This window comes from Perca fluviatilis, chromosome 6, assembly GCF_010015445.1.
Source record: "Perca fluviatilis chromosome 6, GENO_Pfluv_1.0, whole genome shotgun sequence".
Classification (NCBI taxonomy): domain Eukaryota; kingdom Metazoa; phylum Chordata; class Actinopteri; order Perciformes; family Percidae; genus Perca; species Perca fluviatilis.
Window position 1 is genome coordinate 14,554,044 of NC_053117.1, and position 27,674 is coordinate 14,581,717.

The 27,674-nt window shown below is 40.4% G+C and overlaps 3 protein-coding genes and 2 long non-coding RNA genes across 8 annotated transcripts in view; 2 read left to right on the top strand and 3 right to left on the bottom strand.

Moving 5' to 3' along the window:
- The window catches only part of cfap77 (cilia and flagella associated protein 77), a 6,802-nt gene extending 5,365 nt beyond the window's left edge, over positions 1–1,437 (top strand). For both annotated transcript variants that reach the window (XM_039803809.1, XM_039803808.1), the window contains 4 exons: positions 1–82; positions 163–268; positions 673–774; positions 1,268–1,437. The exon at positions 1–82 is cut by the window's left edge and continues 162 nt beyond it. In XM_039803809.1, coding sequence (XP_039659743.1) covers positions 1–82; positions 163–268; positions 673–774; positions 1,268–1,390 — 413 coding nt within the window. In that variant the 3' untranslated portion in view covers positions 1,391–1,437. The remainder of the gene's footprint in view (positions 83–162; positions 269–672; positions 775–1,267) is intronic.
- Positions 160–2,456, bottom strand: LOC120560922. The gene is made up of 3 exons (XR_005639535.1): positions 2,333–2,456; positions 1,245–1,391; positions 160–304 (listed from the first exon to the last, which is right to left on the bottom strand). It is a non-coding gene; the product is annotated as an uncharacterized LOC120560922 (long non-coding RNA).
- Positions 2,346–9,656, top strand: barhl1a (BarH-like homeobox 1a). Its single transcript, XM_039803810.1, has 3 exons — positions 2,346–2,766; positions 4,516–4,717; positions 8,386–9,656. Exons 1-3 carry the CDS (start codon positions 2,349–2,351, stop codon positions 8,597–8,599), a joined length of 834 nt encoding a protein of 277 aa, XP_039659744.1. The 5' UTR covers positions 2,346–2,348; the 3' UTR covers positions 8,600–9,656.
- Positions 5,043–5,686, bottom strand: LOC120560921. The gene is made up of 3 exons (XR_005639534.1): positions 5,532–5,686; positions 5,177–5,486; positions 5,043–5,076 (listed from the first exon to the last, which is right to left on the bottom strand). It is a non-coding gene; the product is annotated as an uncharacterized LOC120560921 (long non-coding RNA).
- A 2,331-nt stretch (positions 9,657–11,987) lies between the features above and the next one.
- ddx31 (DEAD (Asp-Glu-Ala-Asp) box polypeptide 31) lies at positions 11,988–26,120 on the bottom strand. 3 transcript variants are annotated; one of them, XM_039803814.1, is made up of 21 exons: positions 26,035–26,120; positions 24,883–25,007; positions 24,619–24,786; positions 23,675–23,787; positions 23,143–23,218; positions 22,928–22,971; positions 22,391–22,461; positions 22,096–22,205; positions 21,547–21,588; positions 21,238–21,302; positions 20,741–20,860; positions 20,088–20,194; positions 19,083–19,312; positions 18,781–18,933; positions 18,622–18,681; positions 18,426–18,476; positions 17,669–17,808; positions 17,444–17,528; positions 14,844–14,955; positions 14,539–14,761; positions 11,988–12,917 (listed from the first exon to the last, which is right to left on the bottom strand). In XM_039803814.1, exons 2-21 carry the CDS (start codon positions 24,997–24,999, stop codon positions 12,773–12,775), a joined length of 2,232 nt encoding a protein of 743 aa, XP_039659748.1. In that variant the 5' UTR covers positions 25,000–25,007; positions 26,035–26,120; the 3' UTR covers positions 11,988–12,772. The 3 variants fall into 3 exon arrangements, with proteins under 3 accessions (XP_039659748.1, XP_039659745.1, XP_039659746.1); XM_039803811.1 differs by having other exon boundaries at positions 23,675–23,805; XM_039803812.1 differs by lacking the exon at positions 26,035–26,120 and adding an exon at positions 25,659–25,774 and having other exon boundaries at positions 23,675–23,805.
- Positions 26,121–27,674: the final 1,554 nt, after the last annotated feature.

Here is a 27,674-nt window from a genome sequence, read left to right on the forward strand (position 1 = left end):
AGATTCCCGCCCCCAAACAGAAGGAGGGCAGGGCTTCACGGCACCCGACGGTGCCTGACATCACGTTTGGAGTCACAACCAGGTCAGAGAAACAACCACAGAGCTGATTATTGATTATTGAATGAGGCTGATTGACTTACCGCTGAGTGATCTGTCCGTCAGGGTGTCGTCTCCTTTGTCAGACCTCCTCTCTCATGAGTATGCTCGCCGCTGGATGGACGAACAGCTGAGCAGGAATCAAACCAGCGACCACAAACAGCTGCAGAGGGTGAGAGCTTTTGGTGCGAGTCAATGGTCATCATCCCTAAGAGAACAGTGTGATGTCATTGTAATTTATTTATTTGAACAGGGACAGTGCACAAAAAACATTAATAGATGTCTTGTGCCAGGTTGTAGCAAATTGCTAGTTTCCGCCCGTAAGTCCCTGGACATGTCACCATCTTGTGGAGACCAGTGTGGTGTCTTTGTAGAGTTTGAAACTGATTTTAGACAAGTTTGGTTGTTGAAGAAGTCCCGCACACTGTCCATTATGCATGCAAATACTTTATTTCACAACGTTTCGGTAACACGGACTTTCCTCAGGTGAATTTATTTAGACATGAAGTTTGATGTCAGAATGTGTGTGTGTGTGTGTGTGTGTGTGTGTGTGTGTGTGTGTGTGCGCGTGTGCAGATAAAACCAGGATGTATTCCCGACACAAGGACCAGCCTGCTGAGGAGGAGCAAAGCTCTGCCCGTCACACAGACGCCATTCAAGCTGCCCCGCTTTATACAGGTAAGAACTTCCTGTTTCTGTCCAGGTATTTTTTATTAAAGCTGCACTAATCTTTTTGTGTGTGTGTGTGTGTGTGTGTGTGTGTGTGTGTGTGTGTGTGTGTAATGGTAAAGTGCCTCTGATAGTGATGAATTGTCTCTATCTCTGCAGCTTTTTAGCCTCTTTTAGCTTCTAGTTTTGGTTTTGCTTTCACATCTCCTGCCTGGTTCAATCTCTTTTCAGAATAAAAATCTGATAAACCCACTGTGTACTTCCTGCTCAGCAGCGAACAGCAGACAGACACAGTTAGAGACTAGCTGGTGAACATACAATAGCAGCTGGAGAGACAGATATTTCCCTAAGGAGTTGGTAGAGACAAAAAAACAGAGAGAGAATATTGGACACAAACACGAAGTTAGCATCAACTACTTTATAAGCTGATAATATGTCAGATGTTGATTTTTACAAACTGTCAATTATTGCATCTTTACAAAATAAATTGAATCCTCATCAGGCTGCTCCGGCTCTGGACACCTTCAGGGACCAGGACGCTCGTCTCCGGGCGGTCAGGGCTCATCAGTCAGACTCTGTGTCCAGGAGAGGAGTTCAGGGTCTGGGGATGTACAGTCTGGACTGAACTGTGGAGGAAACATGTTCAACCTTAATTCAAATAAAAAAGAAAAACCATCATAAATCTGTGTGTTGTTCTTCCATCCACATCTGATTCCACCAAAACACAACCTGTGGTAGGATCAACCCCCAGGGCTCTTATGGCAAGCTGTTTTAACATTTCATTGAACCACACTCCTATCTGTAATTACATTTCAGATATTCATAATAGCATTTCTCCTAGTCACAATTATATTTTCACTAGTCAGAATGGAAATTAAAGATATCTACAATAACATTCTTACTAGTTAAAGTTTCAATATATCTACAACTTTGATTTTACTAGTCAAAACTAAATTCAGGATTTAGAATCCTTAAAAGGTACAAATGGCCGTTTTAACATTTAATAGCTATACTGGATATATTGCAGATATTTGTAATTCAATTCTTCCTAGTCAAAAAGAACATTTAATTTATCCACAATAATATTCTTCCAGGTGAATTGACTTTTGCCATTCACGTGTATTCTATTGCAAATATCCAGAGCAGAGAATGCACATTCTAGCTATCAGTCACAATAACTGGTCTTTAACACACACACACACACACACACACACACACACACACACACACACACACACACACACACACACACACACACACACACACACACACACACACACACACACACACACACACACACACACACAGTCAGCTGGAGGAGGGACTCTATCTCCCTCTCCATGGTGCTGAAGAAATAAGCTGCTAATCGATTCTCCATCTGGATCAATAATCTTCACTCAGCAATCAAACAGTTTGGGCTTTTCTTTTGTGAATCTGGTCTTTTTTAACTTATTGAATTTCAAAAGGAAAATTATGTCACAATCAAACTAATATTTGAAGTCGTACGTCATCTTCCGCTGCTGCACTTTACTGTAATGTGTCTGCACACCTGAGTGCACAAACTCACCTGAGTCAGGACGGAGATGGAGGATTCTGCCTCCGGCTGCTCCAGGTTCCGCATCGACTCTCTGCTCTCCCTCAGGCCGGCGGGCGCGCTCCTCTCCCGGGCAGACCCTCCGGAGCTCAGCCCGGGCAGCAGCAGCGGCTGCTCGGCGCCTCCTTCCCCGCGAAGAAAGCCGGTTCCACGGCTGGAGTCTGTGTTGCTGCCCGGTCACCTGCAGCAGTTCCAGCCGCGCACCGTCAGCTCCTCTTTCCTTATCCGGGACATCTTAGGGGACTGCCGGCCCTACTCTGATCCGGATCTGGTCGACTCTGACCCGGGACAGGTCTACCCTGACCCGGGACAGCCGGAGCTAGAAGCCGAGCCATTCCAGTCCGGTCCGGAAGAAGACTATCAGGACAAAAGTCACAGCAGCTTCTCTTCCGACAGTGAATCCAGAGGTAAGAGACCAGAAAAATCATACAATTACAGAAAAACAACAAAATAAGAAAACATATTAGGCCTAGTTTACGTTCACATAACCAAATAAAATCTTCGGAGAAGTTCATGATTTTAATGTAAAAAAAAAAAGACAATTTAGTGGTTTTATCTGTTTTATCCGAGTTTTAATCATAATCTGAAATCAAAAAAAGGTTTGTTTATGTGACAAGAAAACATTTTACATATGAAGCCGTTATAATTAATATGATATGCGGCGATTTCTAAGAAAAGTTTTCGGTTTCAGGATTCAGATAATTTAATATCTTATTAAAAACACTGGAGTCAAAATATGAAGCATGTTTTTAGGTTGTTATTTGTAGAAAATAAATAAATCAACTCCGATCCGCCTGAAGGAGAACTGATTTATTTTATAAATCTCTTATTTCATTTCGTTTTGAGCTTCCTGATTTGCCTCATTTATTATTAACAACAACAACTTATAATAATAAGCGGTAATATTTAGATCTTATTGGCAAATATCTAACCATATGTCATAAAGCCATTCATCCTCCTTCATGTTATCATTATGCATTCAGCTCAGAGTTAAAATGACACATTTAAATTTAGTTCTTTTAGTTGTTTTAAAATTTGGATCAAATAACTTTTTTTTTTTTTTTTTTACGTAGGTTAAGTTTTGCATTTTTAGCAGCTATTCTGTTTTTTTATACAAAGCCCTCTGCACTGCATTAATTGTAATCTACAAAATAAAAATAAATTAAACTAATTTTATTTATTCCGCTGCTGCCTTTGAAGGTTTTATTAAGGAGGCCAATTAAGGACAAAAATGTCGGAGTTGCTCATTAATTATTAATCAGAATGTGTCACTGAAAGACGGTATTTTCTCTGAACTACATCAGATTCACTTTCATGTCACATTTCAAGCCTTGTATCACGATATGAAAAAATGGACAAAGCAATTATAAAAATAAACCATTTATAACACTGTCTTCAAATGAATCCTGGAGCTTTACAGCTCTTAAACAAAGCAGCTGTTTATCATCATATCACTGATTGACATCACACTTTCATCCAGTTAGTGTGTTTTTATAGGCTATTTTATGTTTAATGAGGTTTTTATGAAACAGAAATAAGAAGTTTTGATCTGAATGAATCAGACTGAAATACTGATGATGAATTAATAATGAAAGTATAAGTATATGATGATGATGATGAATGTAAATGTCTCACTGTCTCCTCGGACCTCACAGGGAAATGTTATCAACGACTCTGAGGTGACGGCTTCTATCTTTACGGTCTTCAGAATCAAATCTATTAAACAATCCCACCTTAAAAACGAAGTGAGACAGCAGCTTCTCTTCTTTTAGTCTAAAACACAACTTGAACCCTGTCTCTAATAGGACCTGAAATCAAGACTGGATTAACCCCCCCCCCCATTACCCTCACCCTGTGGCTTTTGGGACCCTTGAGGTCTGGGGCCCAGGGTGAGAAAAAAAAGGATGCCTGTTTTAGCCGTTAAACCCAGGTTGCAGTTAAAACGTCAGTCTCATTCAGTTCAATGTGACAGCAAACCTAAACAGACAACAAGATTTGATTAAAGTCCAAATGTTTCCATCATATTTATTTTTCTCTATACGACCAACTCATTTAAGAATATTTACTGAATGTCTTCAGTCACATTGTATCAGTAATAATAAACTGCAGGACTGAGGGGTCTGATGGGATGTCATTTCCACCTGTCAATCACTCAGTGCAGAGCGGGGCCTCGGACCCTGTGATGGATCGTCTGAAGAAACCTCGTAAAGCTCGGACGGCGTTCAGCGACCAGCAGCTGTCGAGGCTCGAGAGGAGCTTCCAGAAACAGAAGTACCTGAGTGTCCAGGACCGCATGGAGCTGGCTGCTGCACTGCATCTCAGCGACACCCAGGTCAAGACCTGGTACCAGAACAGGAGGTAATACATACAAGTATCATAGAAATACACAAGACCTGGTACCAGAACAGGAGGTAATACAAGTATCATAGAAATACACAAGACCTGGTACCAGAACAGGAGGTAATACATACAAGTATCATAGAAATACACAAGACCTGGTATCAGAACAGGAGGTAAAGTATCATATACACAAGACCTGGTACCAGAACAGGAGGTAATACATACAAGTATCATAGACACAATGGTACCAGAACAGGAGGTAATACATACAAGTATTAGATACACAAGACCTGGTAAAGAGGTAATACATACAAGTATCATAGTACACAAGACCTGGTACAGAACAGGAGGTAAAGTATCATAGAAACGCACAAGACCTGGTACCAGAACAGGAGGTAATACATACAAGTATCATAGAAATACACAAAACCTGGTACCAGAACAGGAGGTAATACATACAAGTATCATAGACAAGACCTGGTACCAGAACAGGAGGTAATACATACAAGTATCATAGAAATACACAAGACCTGGTACCAGAACAGGAGGTAAAGTATCATAGAAACGCACAAGACCTGGTACCAGAACAGGAGGTAATACATACAAGTATCATAGAAATACACAAGACCTGGTACCAGAACAGGAGGTAATACATACAAGTATCATAGAAATACACAAGACCTGGTACCAGAACAGGAGGTAATACATACAAGTATCATAGAAATACACAAGACCTGGTATCAGAACAGGAGGTAATACATACAAGTATCATAGAAATACACAAGACCTGGTACCAGAACAGTAGGTAAAGTATCATAGAAACGCACAAGACCTGGTACCAGAACAGTAGGTAAAGTATCATAGAAACGCACAAGACCTGGTACCAGAACAGGAGGTAATACATACAAGTATCATAGAAATACACAAGACCTGGTACCAGAACAGTAGGTAATACAAGTATCATAGAAATACACAAGACCTGGTACCAGAACAGGAGAAATAAAGTATATGGAAAAAACCTGGTACAGACAGTGTAAGTATCATAGAGCACAAGACCTGGTACCAGAACAGGAGGTAATACATACAAGTATCATAGAAATACACAAGACCTGGTACCAGAACAGTAGGTAAAGTATATAGAAAGCACAAGACCTGGTACCAGAACAGAGTAATACATACAAGTATCATAGAATACACAAGACCTGGTACCAGAACAGGAGGTAATACATACAAGTATCATAGAAATACACAAGACCTGGTACCAGAACAGGAGGTAAAGTATCATAGAAGACAAGACCTGGTACCAGAACAGGAGGTAATACATACAAGTATCATAGAAATACACAAGACCTGGTACCAGAACAGGAGGTAATACATACAAGTATCATAGAAATACACAAGACCTGGTACCAGAACAGGAGGTAATACATACAAGTATCATAGAAATACACAAGACCTGGTACCAGAACAGGAGGTAATACATACAAGTATCATAGAATACACAAGCCTGGTACAGAACAGTAGGTAAGTATCATAGAACACAAGACCTGGTACCAGAACAGTAGGTAAGATCATGAGACAAGACCTGTACAAAGTATACATTTGACACAAGCCTGGTACCAGAAGGAGGTAATACATACAAGTATCATAGAAATACACAAGACCTGGTACCAGAACAGGAGGTAATACATACAAGTATCATAGAAATACACAAGACCTGGTACCAGAACAGGAGGTAAAGTATCATAGAAACGCACAAGACCTGGTACCAGAACAGGAGGTAATACATACAAGTATCATAGAAATACACAAGACCTGGTACCAGAACAGGAGGTAATACATACAAGTATCATAGAAATACACAAGACCTGGTACCAGAACAGGAGGTAATACATACAAGTATCATAGAAATACACAAGACCTGGTATCAGAACAGGAGGTAATACATACAAGTATCATAGAAATACACAAGACCTGGTACCAGAACAGTAGGTAAAGTATCATAGAAACGCACAAGACCTGGTACCAGAACAGTAGGTAAAGTATCATAGAAACGCACAAGACCTGGTACCAGAACAGGAGGTAATACATACAAGTATCATAGAAATACACAAGACCTGGTACCAGAACAGTAGGTAATACAAGTATCATAGAAATACACAAGACCTGGTACCAGAACAGAGTTAAAGTATTGTCACAGACCTGGACAAGTAGGTGTATTGTAACAGACTGTACGAAGTAATAGTCACAAGATGGTACCAGACAGTAGTAATACATACAAGTATCATAGAAACACACAAGACCTGGTACCAGAACAGGAGGTAATACATACAAGTATCATAGAAACACACAAGACCTGGTACCAGAACAGTAGGTAACATATCATAGAAGGTTGGACAGATAATCAGACAATGGGCCTCTGAGCACAAACGTGTAAAATGCCCCCCCCTCCTACATATAAGACCCCAAGACTGAAAGGGACATGGCTGACTCGTCTGTGGTCATTTTGTGTCTCCTTGTATTGACGTGTCTCTCTGTGGTTGTTTTGTGTCTCTTTGTGTTTGTTTTGTCTCTCTTTGTGGCCGGTTTGTGTGTCTTTGTGGTTGGTTTGTGTCTCTTTGTGTTTGTTTTGTCTCTCTTTGTGGCCATTTTGTGTCTTTTTGTGATCATACAGTATCACAGAAACATACCACAACAGGAGGTCATTTATAGAAATATATTTAAGAAAATAATGTCACCTCAAGGTCCATTCAGTAGCTGATCTTCTTTAGTATATGGTAAAGCCAAAAATCTGAAATCTCAATAATATACCCAATAATTGTATAAGATTTAGTACCAAAACAGGAGTTTAACTGTCGTAAAAAATATGAATCAAAATATAAAGGACCTGATACAAGAAAAGAGAGTAAAATATTATGAACAAATACTATTTTAGTATTAGAACAAAATAAAAAATAAATATATATATATATATATATATATATATATATATATATTTCCTGCTTTAACAACAATTGTTTTAGTTGAGTCTGTCTGTCTGAGTTCAGTATCACTGTAGACAGACACATGTGAGACATCTTCTGATTAATAATGAACGCTGTGGGATCAATAATTCAGCAGTGTGTGCTGTAATTAATGATTAATAATTCATGCAGAAACAAATCTGGAGCTTTTAGTGCAGAATCAAAGAGAGCAGGAGGAGCGTACAGAACTGATTATTATTTGTATTGTTCCATGCACTCTGAGATTTCCTTTACTGTGATTGGCTGGAGGTCTAAATGAACCATCAATTGTACAATTTAGGTTGGATGTGCTTGACTTTATTCAGTTGTTATTTTTTGGATTACTTTCTTCAAATAAAAACTTCAAAGTTTTTATTTGGTTTTTTTTGATTATAAGAAGAAACCTCTTATAGCCTAATAAGTTTTTAATTAACATTTTATAGTAAATCTTATTGCGGCACAATATAACGTGTGTGTGAAATGTGTGCACAAAACTAACTTGCATAGATGATAACTTGTGAAAATAACTAAAGAAATAACTTGTACGAACAAGTTAAGAAGAAATCTTCAGGGCTCAGCACAATGTGTTTTACACCAAATACAGTTCTAATGTTCTTGGTATATTGTTGTAATTCTAAACATTACTATGAACATGTTATAAATCTGTTTCCTCCGACACGACAGAACCAAGTGGAAGCGTCAGTCAGCTGTTGGTTTGGAGCTGCTGGCTGAAGCCGGCAGGATGTTCCTGCCCACGCAGTACCTGTACCCTCCTGCCCCGCCCACACTGGACCTATACCTGTACCGAAGCCACGCCCCCCACCACCGCCACCACCACCACCCAGCCCCGCCCCTGCTGCCTCGCGTGCTGACCCACACGGAACCACACCCGCGCTGACACCAGCACACTGGGAGGACTGGTTCCTACAGAACGACGTACAGGAACAAAAGAACTCATTCATGTTAATGGAGATAGAATTCTTTACTTTAGATTGGGTGTCAAACTCCTTTTAGTTCATGGGCAATATACTCCATCATTTGATCTCAAGTGGGCCAGACCAGTAAACCTCTCCAGCATGATCAGAAACTATCTCTGCCACAGAGTTTCTTGTCAGCTTGAGGTTGGCAAAAGCAAGTTGCTTCTAAGGGTTCTAAGCGTTTTAAGGCCCAATGTAGGAGAAAAAAATAATGTTACGGATCCGGGAGAGAGGGGTAATATTCGGAGAAAAAAACCTCAGAATTTCTAAGATTAAAGTCGTAAATTTACAGAAAAAGAAGTTGGATATTTTCTCAGATTAAAGTGGTAAATTTGGAATTGGAATTAATTACTTCTCTGCAATTTTCACACTTTGCAAAGTCATCCGGTGGGCCTGATTGGACCATTGGCGGGCCGGTTCTGGCCCACGGGCCGTACGTTTGACACCCCTGGATTAGGAGAATAAAGTTAAGGAGACTTTTATTAAACCTCGCTCACGGTTCTGCTTTTGTTTCACGGTTCTACACCGGCTGCAGGGATGTGTTCCTGGAACTAAATCTGGACTCAGTCAGGAGGCGATGCTGAATGGAGGTTAAGGTACTTTTAGGAGTCTGGGGCAGTGAGGTTGGTCGTGACTGGTCGAGCAGATGTGACGTCACATCACAACAAGGACGACTCCAACAAACAAAAGTAACCCCTTTTTCATGTGTACGCAGCGCAGCAGGACAACCGGTCCTTTAAAAAGGACCAAGTGGAGGCATTTGTTGGACAAACCAACATGTTGAGGCTTCAGGGGAAGATTTCCAACACAACATTTTGTCCATATAGTTCTATCATTGATAATAACAACACCGTATTCACAAAAAGAGCTGAGAAAGAAACAAACTGCCAACTGAAGATTCTGGGTGTTTTGAATGTCTAGTTGTTATATTTCAGTTTTTTTTTTTTAAATTTCAATAAATATGCAAGTAATTCTTAAAGTTTTTGCTTTATTATTTGTAGTGTATTTTGATGGTACATTATGACTTAAAAGTATTTTTATGATACAGTGGCTGGCTTAGCTCAGTTGGTGGAGCAGGCGCACATCTATAGAGGTATGCTCCATGATGCAGCGGCTGCGGGTTTGACTCCGACCGGCGGCCCTTTGCTGCATGTCATTCCTCCCTCTCTCTCCCCTTTCATGTCTTCATATGTCCTGTGGAAATAAAGGCCTAAAATGGCCAAAAAAATATAATATAAAAAAGTATGTTTATGACGCAACAAAGTGTGAAAAAGGTCTAAATAGTTTCAGGTCCTGACTGAGACCATTTTATGGACTCCTTTTGGGGCGCTTAACTCAGACTCCTTGTACTAGTTTTGATCTCATGAGATTGACTGGGACTTGTCTTGGGTCTAGTCCACAGGTACACCGGTATTTAGCCTGCGCGGTTATGTCCTTTGATGATGCGTCGTAAATGAGGCGAGATTTTGCGCAATGGCGGACGGAGCCAAAATAGTGCCGGTTCTAACAGGATTTTATTTTGTTTGCACATAAATGTGTTAGTCTTCCACTATATTGAGGAACAGAGTCAGAATGTGTTAGGAGCGATCGATGCTGCTCTTGGTTTGGCCTACTTTTGACAGCGCTTCAATTGTGGTTTTTGCGTTTTCATGTGGACGGAGATTTTTGTTTTTAAACAGCACTTGCGTGAACAGGATTCTTTTTTTACAGCAAATATAAGCCAAGTACGTGTAGACTAGGCCTTGGTCTTGTGGGTTTTATATATCTATATAAAAAAAGAAAGAAAAAAAAAACAGCCACAGTTTGTATTTCTGAAGAAATTTCTCTCAAGTTACATCAGCTGTTTGTTGCAAATATTCAGTTTGCAAAGATATAAAAATGAGAACGATAAATCATGAATGAAGTCTGATAAATAATTCGATCATCAGAATTATTGGCAGTTCATTTTGTGTCCATCACTGGACTGTTACTCTCCACTTCCATCAGTCCAATCAGACGGCAGAACATGTAATTCAGACATTAACGGAGCGATTAACTGATGAAATATTAAACAGAGGGTGAAATATTAATGCTGGTAAAAGGCAGCCTTTACACATAAGAGTGACCAGAACACTCTGAATATTTCCTTAAGTGCTGCAGACAGCAGCTGCTTTCACAGAAACTCTGAAAATAGGCTTTTATTTCTTCAACCGAAAACCTCCACTTCAAAACCTTTCCCTTTAGTTTAACGTCGTTATATTTAGGTTTATTTACTTTGTTTATTTTTATATTTTGGATGTTTTTTGGCATGCATAACTCCATCTCGTGGAAAACAGACGTTCCAGTTGAGCCAAAGTGTTAAGTTGTTTGTGTGGACGTCCTCCACAAACACTCATTGACACTGTGATTTTACATATACACACACACACATAGGCTACATTTAGACTGCAGGCAAAAGTGGCCCAAATCTGATTTTTTTTTGGGGGGGTCAAGTGACCAGGTCAGACTTCTTCAGAAGTAGTGTGAACACTCAAATCTTGCCCAGATCTGATTTTTTCAAATCAGATTCCACATGTGGTCGTGAATCAGACCCAGGTCAGATTTTTTTTCAATGCGGCCGCAGTGTGAACAACCAAGGCAGCTTTTGACTTTTACGTCAACCTACATCCCTAGCCCTAGACACAGACCGTAAAAAAAACTAAAAACTTGACTAGGCCTACAAAATGGAGAACAGACCTCTGTAGGGAATTTGCAGCCATAACCCCGCAAAAGGCCAAAATAGCCAATTTGGCTCTCTTTCTCTTCATTCTTCTCCTCCTCAGCACCTGCTCATTACTGTTACGGCTGCCATTACACAAACATTTTGAAATAACTAACTTTAGTGCAACAGCGTGCTGCGTCTGATGACATTGTTCTTTTGTTCTTGGGTCAGTTCAAAACTGCAAACAGTTCACACTGCAATCTGATATAGGCCACATTTTAATGTGAACAGCCCAATACAATTTAATCGGATCTGAGCAAAAAATCCAAATTAAGCATTAAGATTTGCAGTTTGAACGTAGCCATACTGTAAATATACAGTGTGAAGCTGTGAGCCTGAAATTAACATCACAGCTCCGTGAAAGCAGGCAGACGAAGATTTCTGCTGCAAGATACACCTTCTAACAACGCTAAAATCTGGATGTAATAAAGTCTACTATCTTTACTATCTTACCTGCAGTACTGAGCTGTAGCAATACTGCAGCATTACTGTAGTTTTCGGCAGAATGAAGTGAAACACATGCTGGGAAACAGTTGAGAATCCTAAAAAGTTGAGTTCAGGCGCTGTCAGTAGGTTCTACCCTCAAAGAGCAAAAATTACATTTTATTTTCCAACAAAGAAAAATAAATCTTCATCAAAGTCATCAAACAGTAGAAATATTCATATTTAAAGAACACACAAATGTCCTGTTCACATTATCCTGAATCTGTGAAGACTTCAACAATAAAAACACGTCTGGTCTTCAGTTTGTGCTGAAACACCAGGTTGTTAAAGCCATCAGAGTCCATCTTGAAACCAAATCTAGCCTTTAAAAAAGATGGAAAGGTAAAGCAACTGTTGAGGCAGAGGGGAGCCTGGGTTCATTTCAGTACAACAACATTTTAAAGATGTCTTACAGAGAAGAGTCATGTATGAAAAACTGTATTCTGAGATTGTTTCCTGTCAAATTCAGAAAACTTTATATCAGATATTTTAAATGTGTGTTCAGACAGGAAGAGTGAAGCATCGTTCACTGGATTTGAACCCACTGTACCGACGTTAGCTGGAAGCTAACATGCAACAGACGCAGACTCCTGTTTTTACATGAAGACTTCAGCATAACCGTCAATGTTTCACTCAAATTTCGACATTTACTAATCATGTCTTTCTGTTGACTTTGTGTGCAATGTAAATGTCATCGATCTGTCTGAACACAGTCAGACGTCTCCTGGACTTCAGGTCCGCGTCTGCACTCTGATCCAGATTCATTATCTAATCAACTAAAAGTCTGATGTGTGTCTGTAACAGCGAGTCAGTCAGCTGTTTGCAGGTCGTCACCTTCGCTCATAGGCCCTCCAGCTGCTGCACCTCCTCATTACTCCTCCTCCTCTTCCTCCTCTCCTGACTGACCAAATGTGGTCGTCTTCTTCTTTTTCTTCTTGGTCTTGGCGTCTGCTCCCTCCAACCCGCTAGAGAACTCGGAGCAGAGCAGGCTGACCTCCCTCTGACCGCGAGAGAACCTGAGGACGTTTAAATCAAATGTTAAAGTTTAGTCTGCTTCATGTTCACTTTGTGTTAGAAAATATCTGCTTCTTTAATAAAAAAAAAAAAAAGTCTGTGAACATACACACTGAATAAGTCAACTATAAAATATAAAGAAGTCCTCCAGAGGCCAGCCTCTGTTTCACCTCCTCAGCATCCATTTTCGCGCTAATCGAAACGCATCACCTGACCGCTCATTTACCGCGCAAACCCGAGCCCGGCCCGAGCCTGTGTAAAATGACAGAACTTAAGACGGGTTGAGTCGGGTTCGGGCAAAGATCTTCAGCTCTACTCAGTATTAACTAAATCTAATAATGTCAGATAGAATCAGATAGCGGTCACAGACAGAAAGACATTTTACTGCACTACGTGTACTTTTACTGCACTACATTTACTGTCACTGCATGAGGCTGATAATACTTCCGTACTTGAATGCAGACTTGAACATATTTGAGGATTACAAAAAAAAAGATACATCTAACACTGCACAGCAGTAATAACATACTGTAGGCCGACATTAAAAATCACAGGAAAAAAAAAAAACACAAAGTCTGAAGTCCTGAATACTCATTTCTATTGTGGTCTTTTAGTAAAACAACAAGTACAGACAATACAAACAACAGAAAATAGAAGGTGGCGGGGTAGCTATGTCCACATGCTTTTTGCTTTCTTGGTCATAAAAAGTAAAAAAATTGAAATTGAAAATGCTACATGGTTCTTTAAGACCACTTTAAAACGTGCTCAGTGACACACTCAGTTTCCAATTTGTCGGCAGGTTATTCCACTGTACTGCTGCACTGTAGACAGATGTGGTTTTTCCTATTTGACTACAGTCTTTTTACACTGTAGTATTAATACTTTTACTTCAGTAAAGTACTTTTTCCACCGCTCACAAATACAGTGTTGGTTTAACCCTTGTGTTGACTTCGGGTCACATTGACCCGTTTTCAATTTTGTTTTATATCAGAAAATATGGGACGTAAAAATAAGCGCTGAAAATGTATAGAAGAAAAATCTAACAATTTAAAAAGTTGGAAAAAGCGAAAACAAACTTTGAAAAAAAGAAAAAGAAAAAAAAGTGTTTTTTTCAAGGTTGACGGGAAGACAAGGGTTAAGTCTTCATGAGATGTATGATCATGAGGATCACCTGAACGCACTATTACACAACTGGCCAGCACCCTTAGGATTGAGACACACACACACCTGTAATTACAATATGTCTCTACTGACCACTAAGAGTGTGTGTGCATGTTGTTGTTAACAGCTGCTCCTCACTGCAGGCTTGTCTGGACATGGTCTGACCGACCACACACACACACACACACACACACACACACACACACACACACACACACACACACACACACAAAAACACACACACTGAAGGGAGCAGCAGCTTTAATTATGTATAGGAGTGTGTGTTTAATGTGTGTGTGTTACTGTCTGTCAGCTCAGCAGGGGTTGTGTGTATGAGCAGGCAGACAGACGTAGTCAGACACACACACACACACACACACACACACACACACACACACACACACACACACACACACACACACACACACACACACACACACACACACACACACACACACACACCTCTTTCCTCCTGCCTTCTGGCTGCTGGTCCCCTTGTTCTGGTTCTGGTTCTTGTTGTTGTTGTGGGTCTTGGCCCCGGGGCCCGGGGCAGCGTTCAGGCCCTGCGGAGCGTCTCTGAGGCCGAAGCTCTTGGCGGTGTGTCCCAGGTGGAGGGAGCGGATGTGGAAGATGTGTTTGAGGTGGGCAGGGTAGGTGGTGTATGCCCGCAGGAAGGACTGCAGCGCTGATGACATCAGAGGGACACATGTCAACAAAGGATCTGTGTAGATAAGTAAACAAACAAACAAACACTGAATGTAACATACCTTTCTTAGCGTTCTGCACTGACTGAGCGTCTGAGTGAACAAAGTTCTCAAATTCTGTCTGCAGCACCGTCGCTCTCTCTCTGGTCTCCTGCTCCAGGGCTTTAGACGAACTCTGACAGACAGACAGAGAGACAGACAGACAGACAGACAGACAGAGTGTTCGGCTGTTATTCACCACAAACAACTTTATATGAACTGTAAACAAAAACCGTCAAATCAGCCTTCGGTGTAACCAGTAACACCTGCAACATCAGGGACCCAAAGGCGTTGGGATCATTGTGAGTCAGTTAATATATGCAGAATTAATAAAATACCACTAGCTAATTACCATTATTACAAATAAAATATACAGTTAGACATGAAGGCCACAGCTAACAGGTTGATCCAGCCCCGAGAGAAAGACCAGCAGGTGAACGCTCAAGAGTGAAACATATAATCTCCTTGATTTTAGGATAAACTAAATAAATCTGTATTTTGATTGGATTTGATTTACAGTTGAACGTGATTGGAAGTAAACATTGGACAAAATTGGACAGAAAGTCATAATTATCTATTCTAAGTATCACGTCTCTATCAAAATAAGGCGTGCACAATACACTTACTTTACAACATTGACTTACATCTTTGATTATTATGGAAAGTTCCATTAGCATTTTCATCATAATGTAATTTGATGGATTGATATAAATCTGAGAATTATCACCCACACTTATGGGACATTATTAGTTTAACGGAACGTCTTATATTTGTGATTTCATTCAATTTTTAATTATTATGATAAATATTATTATTCCATGGTGTATTCAGTTATAATTTTGAAATGTTCCTGATGTTTCAGGATTTTGCACAATAAATTGCAGCTTTCCATTAATAATCAAAATCTAAATGTGATCAATGAATTATTGGCATGATCCGGTTCAAATGGAGCTCCAGTCCTTTGATACCGAGATATGATCAAAGAAAAGATCCACAAACATTGTTCTGCCTCAGAACCAGAGCGAGATCAAAATCCACTGAGCAAGGCGGCACTGAACCCTTCGGCTGCTCCATCCTGTGAAACTGTGAGTAGGTTTCAGCCTTCATGTTCAACAGATGGATAATATTTAAATAAAAAGGTGTTAATGTCAAGAGTGACAGAATCAGAGACTTCCTGTCTCAACCTGCTGCAGGACCCATCAGGTCTCCGCTTCAATAAAAACTGTCTAAACGGATTCTTCACAAACTCGTCCCCCCTGCTGCTTTTACTGTCACTGAAGTCTTTCTACTCAGAGTCTTTTGTTCTGGTGCTCCTCAGCCTGACACTGTCACGTCTGGGTCTTTAAAAAGAAAAAGAAACAAGTGTTTAAAAAAAGGATTCTTATCACCATCAGAGAAACAGCAGGTGGTTTGAGCTGCCTGTTGGTTCAGACCATCAGATTCATGGTGAATCCACTGCAGTCCTCTAGAAAACTTGGGCCCACTGCAGAGACCCCCAGAACTCCACTCCAAAACCCTGAGGGACCCCCAGGACCTCAGGAGACTCCAAAGACAGCTGGCGGGCCATTTAAACCAACTTGAAAGCTCACTGAACACCCAGATGAACCTTTAACTCTCTCAGAGATTGCCCCGTGCCCCATTCAAATGCCCTTACAAAACCCAAGTATCCATGGATCCCTCTTAAAGACTCCTGGAACACACTTAAAATGCCCTGAAAATGCCCCGATGGACACTTGGAACCAATTCAAAGATCCATGTACAGGATGGACTCAGGAAACCCCATTAGAGCTTCCCGAAATCCCATGAACACCTCTACCTCAACTACCCCTGGAATCATCTTACAGTCCTGAAACACTGGCAAACCCGTTATACCCCGTCAAACACTGGGATACCCTGAAGGAACCTTGGAATTAGAGCTGGGCAATATATCGATATTATATCGACATTGTGATATGAGACTAGATATCGTCTTAGATTTTGGATATCGTAATATCGCAATATGACACAAGTGTTGTCTTTTCCTGGTTTTAAAGACTGCATTAAAGTAAAGTGACAGTAAACTTACCAGACTGTTGTAACTGTTCTATTATTGCCTTACCCACTTAGTCATTATGTCCACATTACTGATGATTATTCATCTAAAATCTCATTGTGTAAATATTTTGTGAAAGCACCAATAGTCAACACTACAATATCGTTGCGGTATCGATATTGAGGTATTTGGTCAAAAATATCGTCATATTTGATTTTCTCCATATTGCCCAGCCCTACTTGGAATCCAAACAAAAACACCCCCACCCAAACTCCTTCAGAGTGGAATCTTAAAGATGCAAAAACTGTTTAAAACTCTGGATACCCTCTGAAAGACCACTTAAACGCAATCAAAAAAAGGTATCTAGAACCACATGAGGGACCAATGAAACATCCCAAAGATCTGTGAAACCCTTTTTGAAGAGCCCTGCAATCGCCTTGCAGACCCTTGTACCCTCTCACAGACTCCAGGAACCTGGAAAAGATCCATGCTGTAATCACCTGGAGTTGCTTAACCACCTCAAGGAACTCTGCAAACATCTCCGAACCTTTATATCTCTGGAGCTCCATCTGAAAGGTCAAAGGTGTTTTACCTTGCTGTAGTATTTGCCCCGCCCCTTGTAGGTGTCATCCATCATGAGACTGGACAGGATGTCCAGCAGCTTCAGCTCTGATAGGCTGAAACATAACAAGAACCGCCCCCGCAATCAAAACCAGGAGGTGGACCAACAGAAAGTAACGGACCAGTAGCATCAGTAGTACTATCGCTATGGTACTGCACAGTGCTGTCATGGTACTGAGATAGTACTACAACAGACCTGATGTGGTGTTTGGCCAGTTCGGTGATGAAGGCGGTCTCAGCAGGAGTGAGGAAGAGGAGGCTGCTACCTCTTCCTCCGATACGGGCCGTCCGACCGACACGATGAACGTACTCTGCTGCTGCCGTGGGAGGAGTGTACTGTAAACATAAACTGATGTTATCAAGTATCATACAGCAATGTTTTGGTGAGAAGGCATATGGAGAACGGAGAGGCATGGTGTCAGATCCATGGAAAAGTCACTCGTAACTTGCTGGTTAACGGGGCTCAGCGGGCAGACATGCAGCTCCAATAGAAACATCTCTAAATGCAGAGTAAAATGCAGATTTTAGAGATTATTTTTATAAAATCTTAGTTCTGATAGTAAGTTTGTTAAAATCAGCTTAATATTGGCGTAGAAAAAAACCAATCAACTGTCGATATACAATCACATCGCCAATCACATAAGCCTACCTACCAAGGGGTCTTCAAAATAAATCTGAGGAGGGTCACAAAATCAGCTTAAAGCCTTATTTCTTAAAAATATTTACATATCCGTTCGTAGGGAGTAATATATCTACTTGTTTCCACAGTCGTTTTTCAGTTTTCTACCTTATAGTGCACCAACATTTTTTTTCTGACATTAACAAATATTGCATACATTCACCTCTTCAGGCCTCTAAAAACCTTTTTATACAACAACCGGAGAAAGAAAAATCACTTTTTGTTTGAACTGCATGTCCACACTGCTGAGATGAGTCAGATTTAGAATAATTACCTGAATGATCCAGGTGACCTGTGGAAGGTCCAGACCTCTGGCTGCGACATCCTGAAACACACATTTTACATTTGTTTGACTAAATAATAAATATAACTTACAGTGTAACATGTGTTGTATATGGTGCATAATGAATACTAGATTTTCTGTGAAGAGAAGTGAGAACACAGACATGATGATGAAGAGAAACACTGACCGTACACAGCAGGACTCCAGAATTAGACACGGAAAACTGCTGGAAGACCTCAGAGCGCTCCTGTTGGAGAAAACAAACACACCCACACTGACTGAAGCTCCGATACCCAGGGGATCACAAAAACACCGAAGAGCAGAGAAATGTTGGTGGCTGGCTTACCTCCTGCTTCATGTTGCCATGGAGACGCAGAAAGCAGAGCTGAGGCTTCTGATCGGTGGAGGGCCCAGAGAGGACGGAGGTGAAGAGGGAGTGCAGGAACTCGACGGCCTCGCAGCTCGAGAAGAAGACGATAAGTTTGTTGTTCTGAGAAAACTGAACAACCACAGACGTCATCATGGTGAGCGTTAACTGATGATCTGCTGTCGACCAATTATGTCGCTGCAACTGAAAGCCAGCTGAGCAAGATGCCTGATCTAAACGATTTGTTGAAAACTAGACTGCAATACATTTATATTGTTTACCTTGCATTTGTCCAGTATGAAAGCAGCCAGACAGACCAGTCTGATCTTACTGGGAACCACTACCACATATTGCTTCAAAGCCTCTGGCAAAGCAAAGCTCTCCGATTGGCTGGCTGTGCTGGGGTCAGAGGTCACAGCAGAGCTGGTGGTGGTGAGGTCAGAGGAGGCGGAGCCAGACACGTGGATGTTAACTGGGTCCTGAAGACAAACGTCTACTAACCGAGTTACACCTGAAACGCAGTAGCATGTTGAGACACTTTAAAACACTCAGAGACAGATTGAAAACTCTCCATCCTTTAACTCTTTATACTGTAACTCAGTAAAAATTTAACACACAGACATAAAACATATTGATATCATTCAATGTGACTTACACTTTCTGAGGGTATCAGAATAAACATCCATAAATCCACTTAGAAATCATAGAAAAAAAGTACACTAAAAGTACAGTAAAATAAATACACTGCTGTCGCTATCGACTGTCGCCCGGCCTTTTTAAAATGGCAGGTTTGTGCAGGATGTCCTGTGTTATGCTAGTTACCAATCAATGGTCTGTAGTGTTTTAACTCCACCTTCTGGTATCGGCTCAGCTTGCTTGGAACCTTCACGAGGTGGTACCAAAAAACTACCAGGTATCAGTTAGTAACCACAACTTTTGCTAATGCAAACCTTACCATAGCCGTTCTGCTTGGTAGTAAAAAATACAATTTGACTAAATGTAAACAAATATAGACTGAAAATAAAAATGGTGCTCAATGTGCTCAAGTTTTTTTTAGTTTTTTTTCCCTCCGGTTGTCTCTTTGTCCATTTGAAAAGCCCCACTGTAAACAATACTGTAAAGTATTGGAGTATATAGTATATGAAGTAAAGTGACCAACAAGGATAAAAAAAATCTAAATAATATATTAAAATTGTAATAATAAAAAACTATAAATAAAGAAAACAGAAAATAAGACAGACCACATTGTACAGAAGGACTGAGCTCACAGAACACAGTGTATTTACCATGTGTTAATGTAGCAGACAGCAGGACGTTCTGTCTGCTTGGTCCTGTAGAGTTTAGACTGTTTAATATGACAGTCAGATCCTTCTCAAAACCCAGGTCCAACGTCCTAAACACACATACACAAACCCACATACACACAAACACTGGATGAAGGTCTGAAGATATAACATTGTTAATAAACTAAGATCATCAACAGTTAGAGAGAAATCATTGTCAAAACTGTTTACAAACCCTTAGAACTTGTAAAAGTTGTCTCGTCGTGTTTTGAAAGCACTGAGGAGTGGCAAAACCAATGTCCACTTTTAACATTTCTAAAAACGTACGTGTATTTTAAGTTATTGGAGCTTTGATGGAGCTAACAGTTTCCCGTTGCTCTCAGAAATTATGTAACTTCATATCTGACAGAAAAGAACTGATGTGGGGTTCCTCAAGGATCAATTATTGGTCCTTTTCAGTTTAAGCTCAACATTCTTTAACCGGCTCGAATCATGAAAAACAACATCTGTTTTCCATAACGATGCAGAGGACATTTAAACTGACACATCTGTGATATTTGAGTCTGTTTCATTCTGTTTAAAAAAAAATTATTTGACTAAGAACACACACTTTACTGTTAAAGAAAACACTTTGCAGTTATAAACTTGTGAGTTACCGGTCTGCCTCGTCCAGGATCAGCCAGCGAACAGCACTGAAGGCGATGCTCAGTGTGTTTTTGATGTGATCCACAAGACGTCCAGGAGTTGACACCAGGATGTTGATTCCTTTACGAAGCCTGAAGAGAGACGTCAGTCAGTCAGTCCAGGTTTTTTCACAACCTCTTCCAGGACACTGGAAACTCATCAAGCACTCCGGTAACTTCTTAAGGGCCTCCAGAACTTTAGCAAGAAACTCTACAACTGGAACTTCCTCAAGACCCCTAATACTTCCTAAATTATTCCTGGAACCCTTATCGAGGCTACTCAGAACTACCTTGAGGACTTCTTTAACCTTTTCAAGGTACACACAAAATACTCAAGGATTCTTAAAACCTCCTCATGGACTTTTAGAATCACAGCAGCACTTCTGACAAAAAGAGTAGAAGGGGAAGGAGGAGAAAACAAGAAGAGGAGGATGAAGAGGAGGAGGTAAGTACAGGGGTCAGTTGTGTACCTGGCCTTCTCCGATTTCCTCTTCTCTCCTCCCATCAGGACTCCTGGGACGATCCAGGTAAACGGCTACAGAGAAACAGAACACGTGAGTGAGCTGCTGTTACCAACAACTCTTCCTGCAGCTGCAGGACTGAGTTTGGGTTCATGCTCAGCTCTGATTGGTGCATTCAATTAAAGAGGGGGTGTTTAGGATCAAATGATTAGGAGTAAAACATCCTGATAAGATCATCAAGTAAGAAGCAAGTTTTCATAGTCAGTGTTGATAATCATGAGCCAATAATATCAGATAAATGTGATCGGTTTGTGTTACCTTTAGAAGCTTCTGGAAGGTCTGAAACGTCTGCTGGGCGAGCTGATCGACAGACAGAAAGAAAGTTGGAAGAGTTAGTAAATCATGTTTAAACAGGTGAAATGTCATCTTCAGTCACCAAACCGTTTTCAACCTCAGATTTAGATTATTTCAATCAAAACTCAATCACTCAATCAAAACAATTACAAAAGACACAATTTGGTGAAGTCGCATGGGATCATGGGAATTTTTGTCTTCACCACCATTGCCTTAAGTATTTAGGTTAGGACTCCTTCAATGTTTTTTGTTCAGGAGGCTTTTTATCCGCAGAGGTGAACCAGCTAATTAAAACACTGAATAATGCAGTTTCACGTTAAAAATCTGTGTTTCTACGACGGCTGTTTAGGCCCATCGACGGAGGGGCTGCGAACTGAGCTGCTGCTAAAATTTGCTCAGCTTGTTTCCCTGAAAAATATCCAAACACACTGCGGGCTGAGATCAGCGCACTGGCCCTTTAAGAGTGAGCTGAAATAGAGAACACAACAGGTGAGGACAGGTGATATGTCACACCTCTCTTGTTGGGACGATGACGACAGCCAGAGGACCGTCGGACCTGCTGACCTTCTGCTGGAGCCCCTGCAGACTCTGAACCACGGGGACGGCGTAGGACAGAGTCTTACCTGCAGAGACACGTAATACCACTAACATTTAGACCTTTCTGTCAGCACAGAACTGAACTGGGAACGTGCCATTAAAGATCATTTACATTCATGTAATAATGAGCAGGTTATCACCTTCAGATGTATTCACGTTGCTGTTGATTCATGTAAATATAAAAGATTTATAAAGAGTGCGTTTGACTCACCTGAACCCGTCTGAGATTGAACGACAGCGTCTCGTCCTGACAGGAGAACTGGGATAGTCCGTTTCTGAACACTGAACACACACAGAAAAGATGGTTGATTCTTGGATGGTGGTTTGCATCCCATAATCAGTCTCTGTTACTCATGTTGTGGATGTTTACCTCCCTTTTGGGGACAAAATACAACATCCCCTCAACGTTAAGTAAAATCTATTTCAGGTTACGATTCGGTCGAACTGCCAAGCTGACACTAAACACCCTCCATGCTGAGTTTGAGTTGCTCCTCTACAGAGTGGTTATGGCTAGAAAGAATCCGTTGTCAAACTGTCGCGAGAGTTCTTTTGTGTTTACCTTCGGCAGGCAGCCTCGCAGTGATATCGTTGCTCAAACATTAGTGGACAATGACAAATGATGGCGAGTAGATAAGCTATATAATAACTAGGTCAATTGATGAGGATTATCGAACAAATAAGCTCAGTGAGTGCGATTGTTAAAATAGGACGTGTGTGTGTGTGTGTGTGTGTGTGTGTGTGTACTGACCTGGTCACTGTGGAAACATTCAGGACTTTATTCAGTGTCGCCACCTGGTGAACAGAAACCAGGCAATAAGAGCACAGAATGTACTATATCTTTATATTCTATAACAGAGGGACATGAAAACATTACACATGTAAAACTAAATGATAATAATTATTTATTGTTATAGTTAAGTGGAGATGAGGGTGTGTGTGTGCGTGTGTGTGTGTGTGTGTTACCAGGTGTGGGTGCAGGTCCATGTCTGAAAATGAGTCACTGGTGAAAATCTTCTCTTTTAACTGGGAGACAACTGGTCTGAAAGAGGAAGGGAGGATGGAAAAAAAGGATAGAAGAAGGAAAGGAGGTAGAGATGGAGGAAGGGGTGAATGAAGGCAAAAACAAAGGATGGAGAGAAGAAAGAAAGCAAGGGAGGTAGCATAAACAAAGGAATGAAGGAATAATGGGTGAAGGAGGAAGAAGAATGAATTAAGGAAGGAAGGAAGGAATGACGAAATGGAGGGGTAAAGGAAAGGTACGAAATAAGGAAGAACGGTAGAAGATGGGAAAAAGACAAATTAAATGAATTACTGGATGAATGAATGAATAAAGGAAAAGTTTATTGGTAACTGATTAAATATCTGATTGATTGATTGATTGATTAATAGCAAACAATTAATCAATAACATCTGAGAAACACTGATGTCAGCTGGCTATGATGTGATCAGAATCAGAGGCTGATCTGTTCGGCCAATCAGAGGAGGAGCTGTGTACCTGTGGAACTCTGGGATCTCTGGGTTGTGTTTAAACAGAGAGGAAGTCTTGATGCTGCTCCTTCCTGTTTCCCTCACTGCATCCTTCTTCTTCTGTGGTGTCTTCCTGTCTGTCTGCACAGTGGATAGAGACTGGAAGATATTATTATAATAAAAATAACAATGATAATAAATATGTGGAGAATCAAACATTTCTGTGGCAAATGAGGAAAAATCTGACTTACATGCACAAAATATTACAGTTTGCCCTTCTTTTGAAAAGGACAATATTCCTGCTAAGCTGTTTACATGGCTAATGAAAATCAATATTCAACTAATATTCCCGTTTATATGCAATTCACAAAAAAAGTGTTCCACCAGTGGCGGACCATGTGAACACAGCCTGCTTTTCTCATTCCTTCAACCACCTTCTTGAAAAGATCAGAGTTGCAATATTTGCTTATATCCAAAAGCCTGTTTATATCCAAGTCTCTTATAATGTTTAAAAGAAGGTGTGTTTCGCCTTCTTTTCTTTTGGCCATGCATCTCTACCCCAGTCTTGTAAACTGTTGGCCAGTTGGTTTGTGTACAACGCACGCAGAGTTGACCGTAAAAAGGCAAGATGCTGTGTGTCCAAACTGCGCAAAAAAACCTCGACTGAGACACATATTCTGAAATGCGCTGAATACACGTGACCTATGAATGCTCCTTAAACATCGATTATATCGGCATATCACATGTCTTAACATGAAAAGGCTACATTCCCAATAAGGCCTAATTCTGAATATCCAAACCAAATATGCTGTTTACATGACCCGTATCAAATACAGAATATTGTCATAGTCTGAAAAATAGCGTGCATGTAAACCTAGTCACGGAGAAGACAACAATGTGTTGCGGTCTAATTTTAAACTCTTTCAACAGGTGCTCAAAAAGGAACCTGATTGGTTTGACAGGCATGTTTACCTGAGTGTCTGCAGGAGGAGAAGCTTCAGTCTGCACCTCCTCCTCCTCCTCTTCTTCTTCTTCTTCTTCCTCGGCTTTCTTGTCCAGTCTCCTCTGTTTGAAGGAGCCTCTCTTCTTCTCCTCCTCCTCTGAGGAGTTGATCCTTCTCTTCTCGGCGTTGTGCTTCTTCTGGAGGCCGAACAGAAACAAACTCCGATCAGCTAAAACCTCTGAACAGTTGAACAAGAAATAATGGTGAAACCACAGTCAACTGTCGACACTCACTCTGGCCCATCTCTGCTGAGTAGTCAGAGGTTTTGACCGGGGGGATGAAGAGGGGGAGAAACTGCTGCAGATGTTCAGACACAGCTGGTCCTCTGCTGCTGCTGCCGATGACATCATCAGCACACCTGAGCCACAGAAAGACAGCTAAGAGCTGCACAAGCTCACACAGACACAGTCAGAGCACTTATTTAAATCTGATGATTGGAAGGATTTCAGACTCATGCCAAACATTATTTCGAAAAACTGCAAAGTTACTTGTCAGCATGATATAAAACGCAGTTGTATATTTAGAAGGGGTGTACGATTCAGAAAATGTCACGATTCGATATCGATTTTTAGGGTCAAGAATCGATTCAAAATCGATTTTCGATTCAAAAACGATTCTCGATTAACAAAAAAAACGATTCACAGAATTTAAATGTAGTTACTTTTCCCATGTGATTGCAGTAGACAGTAGATTTGAAGTAAAAAAATAAAAATAATAATCGATTTTCGGAATTCTATGAATCGATTTTGAATCGGGAATGTGAATCGATTTTTTTTGCACACCCTTAATAGTAACAGTTTCCCAGTCACTAGACATATTATTAGATATTACCAGCACCTGTATTAAGCTTTAATATGCATTATTTTACTGGAGCATAAAGATAATAACAGATTACCCAAATGGGAAACCTATAAAAAAAACAAAAACGTTTGAATCATTTGACTTGTGCCGAACTGAAGACGGACCCTTATCGGTGTGTTTATGGTTTCATATTATACGTTATTATTACCTGTGTCTCACTGTCTGACAGGTAAGGACACCTTTCTGAATGGAGCCCCGTCGTACAGAAGGTTTGCCGTCTGCTACACCTAGCCTGTTTAACATCGTTAGCGCTGACTTCATACACAGTCACGAAGCACAGGCAAACTAAATGTGCCGTAATAGGACTGATGATGTTAAAGTCCGTTAAAGCTATCCACAATAGCATGTGCTTTTAGCTACACGCACACATAAAAACACGTGTGTCTGTGTTTTAGTTGTAGCTCAGCGGCTAACGTTACCCTTATGCTACCAACAGATGCTTTCAGTTAGCCTGTAAACTTGAGTTTGTTTAGAAAAACAGAGAAACACCGAGAATTAGAACAATTAGAACGGCACGGACTCACCGTAAAACACAACCAAACTACACGCGTGGGGATCTCTTCCTGGTACGTCACTGAAGCCCCGTCTCCTTCACAGCTGATTTTGTGGACATGCGCAGTGGCAATTCACGTCTTATTTGAAAATTTTGTTCACACAGTGACGGGAAATTATTATTGAGCAAAACTCGAATATAAATATTAAAGTTATCACTTTAATAATACATTTATGAATGATTCCTTTTGAACAGGTCAACGACAACAACAAAAGCTTAGATTCAGTCAGTATAATTTACTGCATCTCAGTCAACATAAATAAGTAGAGCAAAAACATTTGAACAGATTTAGTTTACTCTTTAACCTTTCCGTGTTCATTTACTGGAGCTCATTTTGAACTATTAACTAATGATTATTTTCATTATGGATTCATCTGCTGATTATTTTCTCCGTTAATCGATTGATTATTTGGTTTGTATAAATAGTGAGAATGGCTTCACAGTTACCCAGAGCCCAAAGGGACACATTCGCAATGTTGGTTTTGTCCAACCAACATTCCAAACCTCAACATAATTACTAATACATTAGGTATTAATAACATGATCAAAAGATAAATCAGCTAATATTGGTGTTTGAGAAGACCTGGTCTGAATATAGACCTGAGGATGTTAGACCTCCATGAGACATATTGACACACAGACAAAGTCCATCATCTATAGAGTGAGTTCCTGTGGGGGTTTAATGCCTTGCTCAGAGGCTCCCCGGCAGGATGGTGTTTTCAATCTCCGCAGGAGACGAGGACAAAGTGTCCATCATCACATCAGTAGCCGTCACGTCCCATTTTCTTCCTTCTCTGCTTCCTGTTGTCAACAGGAAGACTTAAAAATAGAGCTGTCAATCACGCAGCTAGCCCGGCACCGCTGGGACTCAAACCGACGCTCAGGAGGATTAATTATAGTCATTTACCAAAATCCTCACTTTGAAACGTCATCGTGATTGAGCGAGCTGTGAAACCCAGTTTTCAATCATTGGCAGGATGAAGAGTTCTGGAGTAAACGAGATATTTTAACATGAAGGTTTGAAGTAAACGTCCTAAACTGTGATAACTGCTTTTAGATCAGAGGAGCTGCTGTCACACAAACCTCCTTAATAATCATATTATAATATAATTCTGAAAACACTGTCTGCCTATCTGTCCGTCTCCTCCCTCAGCTTCAGCCTCTAAATTAAAGGATGATTTCAGCTCCACGGTTTTGCTTTTAGTTTTGTCCATTATTTCTATCAGGACTATTAACATTATATATTGTATTAACGTAATAAACAGAAACAGGAGCAGTCAGTTAGACTGCGATGATGATTTGAGTTTTAATAAGCAGTGACGTCCTTCTCCAGATATTTAAGATTGTCAAGACAAAGGATTCATGTGTGTATTAACAATGAAAATATAAAACATACAACACTGAATAAGCTAAAAAAAATTATTATATTTAGTAATAGTAATAACTTGACAAACAGAGTGTGAAAAAACCTCAAAACATTCAAGTATCTCATCCTCTGAATATGTTGGACATTATAAATAATAACTTAATGTTTTTGTAACTGACATATGTCATAAATGTTTCTGAATATTTTTCATTTTCTGTTTTTATTCTTGTGTGACAAAAAGTCTG

Excerpts from the sequence above, each read along its gene's own strand:
- barhl1a (XM_039803810.1), top strand. The coding sequence starts at position 2,349 with ATGGAGGATTCTGCCTCCGGCTGCTCCAGGTTCCGCATCGACTCTCTG. Across the intron at positions 2,767-4,515 it reads TTCCGACAGTGAATCCAGAG|TGCAGAGCGGGGCCTCGGAC; the intron begins GTAAGAGACCAG and ends TCAATCACTCAG. Across the intron at positions 4,718-8,385 it reads ACCTGGTACCAGAACAGGAG|AACCAAGTGGAAGCGTCAGT; the intron begins GTAATACATACA and ends CCGACACGACAG.
- ddx31 (XM_039803811.1), bottom strand. The coding sequence starts at position 24,999 with ATGATGTCATCGGCAGCAGCAGCAGAGGACCAGCTGTGTCTGAACATC. Across the intron at positions 21,589-22,095 it reads TCATCGTCCCAACAAGAGAG|CTCGCCCAGCAGACGTTTCA; the intron begins GTGTGACATATC and ends TCTGTCGATCAG. Across the intron at positions 12,918-14,538 it reads CAGAAGGCAGGAGGAAAGAG|GTTCTCTCGCGGTCAGAGGG; the intron begins GTGTGTGTGTGT and ends AAACGTCCTCAG.